At 34.8% G+C, this 2,500-nt stretch overlaps 1 protein-coding gene across 2 annotated transcripts in view; it reads right to left on the reverse strand.

Moving 5' to 3' along the window:
* The window catches only part of LOC122262369 (pituitary homeobox x), a 54,390-nt gene that overhangs the window by 19,755 nt on the left and 32,135 nt on the right, over positions 1–2,500 (reverse strand). Inside the window, exon 2 of one of the 2 annotated variants that reach the window (XM_043030375.2) lies at positions 1,069–1,092. The exons of the other annotated variant lie outside the window; for it this stretch is intronic. Within the exon in view, the coding sequence (XP_042886309.1) occupies positions 1,069–1,092 (24 nt within the window). The remainder of the gene's footprint in view (positions 1–1,068; positions 1,093–2,500) is intronic. 2 annotated transcript variants of the gene reach the window in all.

Raw genomic sequence — 2,500 nt, forward strand, 5'->3', positions numbered from 1 at the left:
CGATGACGATGATAACAGTAGCCATTATGGTAATGACATTCATAACGATGATATAATGATCGTAACAATAATAATAATAATAATAATAGCAATGATAGTAAGAATAATTATAGCAATGACATAAGAAAGATAATAATAATGACATTAATGATAATAATAACAATGTCAGTAATAACAAAAACAAACATAATAATGGCAATAATATTGATAATGATGATAGTGCAGCAACAACAACAACAACAAGAGCAATAGCAGCAACAACAATGACAACAAATAAGTGAAATAGAGAGCGTGCAAACAATTCCTCGTCTCCCTTGATTCATTAACGACACCAGATTAATAGTGTGAAACTGTAATTTAGATCTGGTTTTATTAATCACTCTAGAGACAGTTTGAATCGCTTAATTACTGCGTCATTTTTCCCGGGTTGTGATCACTTTTCGTCCTCCCCCTCCCATCCCCACCCACCCACCCCGCCTTCCCTACCGCATTTCCCGCCAAAAAAAAGCGAAAAACGAAAAAAAGGTGATGGAGATAAATGGTTTCTTATTGTTTTATTGGAGTGAAAGTTTTTATTTGTGTGTTTCTATAGTTGGTTAGATGTATTTCTGTTGTTGTTGTTGTTGATGTGATTTATGTACTTTTCGTAATGATTTAGTCTGAAATGCATTTTTATTTGCGAATTGGCGGCTTTGTTGTTAATTCGCAAAATAACGGGAGTGATATGTGAAAAAAAAGCGTTGCGTTTGTTTTATTATTCCTAAGTGCATGCGAATTATAGGATTAGGAACTATCTCCCTAAGCAGCATTAAAGGCACATTTATACGATGCATTTATATGACTGATGCTAAACCGAGCAAAAACTCTATTAAACTTAATGTGAATTCAAGTCTCCGGTTTCGAAATGCTTAATATAGTAAATACCACCAAAATAATGTATAAGTAGATAAATAGTATTGATAATAATAATAATAATAATATTAACATCAACAATGATAAGATTAACGAGCAATATGAGAACACAAACTGATTTGTCTAAAATAGAATGATTCTTTCGATGGGACTTACCCTGTCCAAAATAGACCCGCCCATCTGCAAAAGAGAGAAAAAGATCATTCGAATTTCACGTAAGTCATCACGTGACTGTGAAAACTAAAGTCTTTATCATTACTATTATCATCATTATCATCTTTTTTATTATTATCATTATTATTGTTATCATTATTGTTATTACTTGTGTTCCATCTACAACCTTATTCAGAGTTTGATAAATCGTTTGTGAATTCAAGTAGCAGGAGTTGTTGATGATCCTAACGCATGTCGCTAATCTTAGCGAATGTTGCTAATCTTAGCGAATACTAACGAGCTTTAAGGAGAGACAATGATAACCTTTTGGATGGTAAACACTGCATGATTCAGTGACTATTTACTAGAGTTCTTAACAGATGTCGGACAAAGGCATTTTCTGAGAAAGAACGAATAAAAAATTATATATGTAAAAGAAGAAAAGAAAGTCTGACGCATACTATCACACATTTAAAGAATTATGTACAAGGTTTAAAAGCAAAAAAGTCAACTGTAGCATTGTCGTAAGGTATCAAGAATGCACTCCATGCATTCCGATGGGATTGAAGTAAAGCAAATTATGCATATCAAAACAAGGCTCTGTGTTACATGCTGGGGACAAGCGGCGAGAAGGAGAGATGTAGATAATAAGAGGCGAGGATAAGGAGAGGAAGATAGGTGGATTGAGATGTGTGTGTGTGTATATATATATATATATATATATATATATATATATATATATATATATATATATATATATATATATATATAAGAAAGGGAGAATAATATGAGAAAGAGAAAAAAAAAAACGTTGTGAGAGAATGATGCCAACAGGACAGGGAGAGAAAGAGACCTGCACGACAAAGGAAAGAAAGAGAGAGAGAGAGAGAGAGCAGTAAGAGACAGAAGCCGTAAGAGCTAAGACGAAAAAGAGATAGAAAGTGAGAGAAAGAGAGGGAGAGAAAGAGAGATAGATAGATAGAGATAGAGAGAGAGAGAGCCAAAGAGACAGAGAGAGAGAGAGAGAGAGAGAGAGAGACAAAGAGACAGAGATAAAGAGACACAAAGGCCGAATATAAAACCTCAAAACAGATGTGAACGAAATCTGCAAATCACAGTCTAACCTCGCCAGGAATCTGTGTTACGCCGCCTGTACTATAGATGTGAAGGATAACACCAACTGACTCATGCATATCCCATCTCTTCTTCTCTTACTCGTCTTCCTCTCTTTCTCTCTCTCTCTCTCTATCTATCTATCTATCTCCCTTTCTTACTACCTCCTCTCTCTCTCTTCTCACTTCCTTCTCTCGTTTCTTTTTTATTCTATTCATTTCCGCCTTATTACCGTCTCTTTCTATTCCTCCTTCTTCTATTTCATATTTCCCTCCACGTTCATCATCCTCTTCCTTCTCTTGCAACTTCTCCCTCTCCTCCT

This window comes from Penaeus japonicus, unplaced genomic scaffold, assembly GCF_977035675.1.
Source record: "Penaeus japonicus unplaced genomic scaffold, GWHDUDI00000001_assembly GWHDUDI00000024, whole genome shotgun sequence".
Lineage (NCBI taxonomy): Eukaryota > Metazoa > Arthropoda > Malacostraca > Decapoda > Penaeidae > Penaeus > Penaeus japonicus.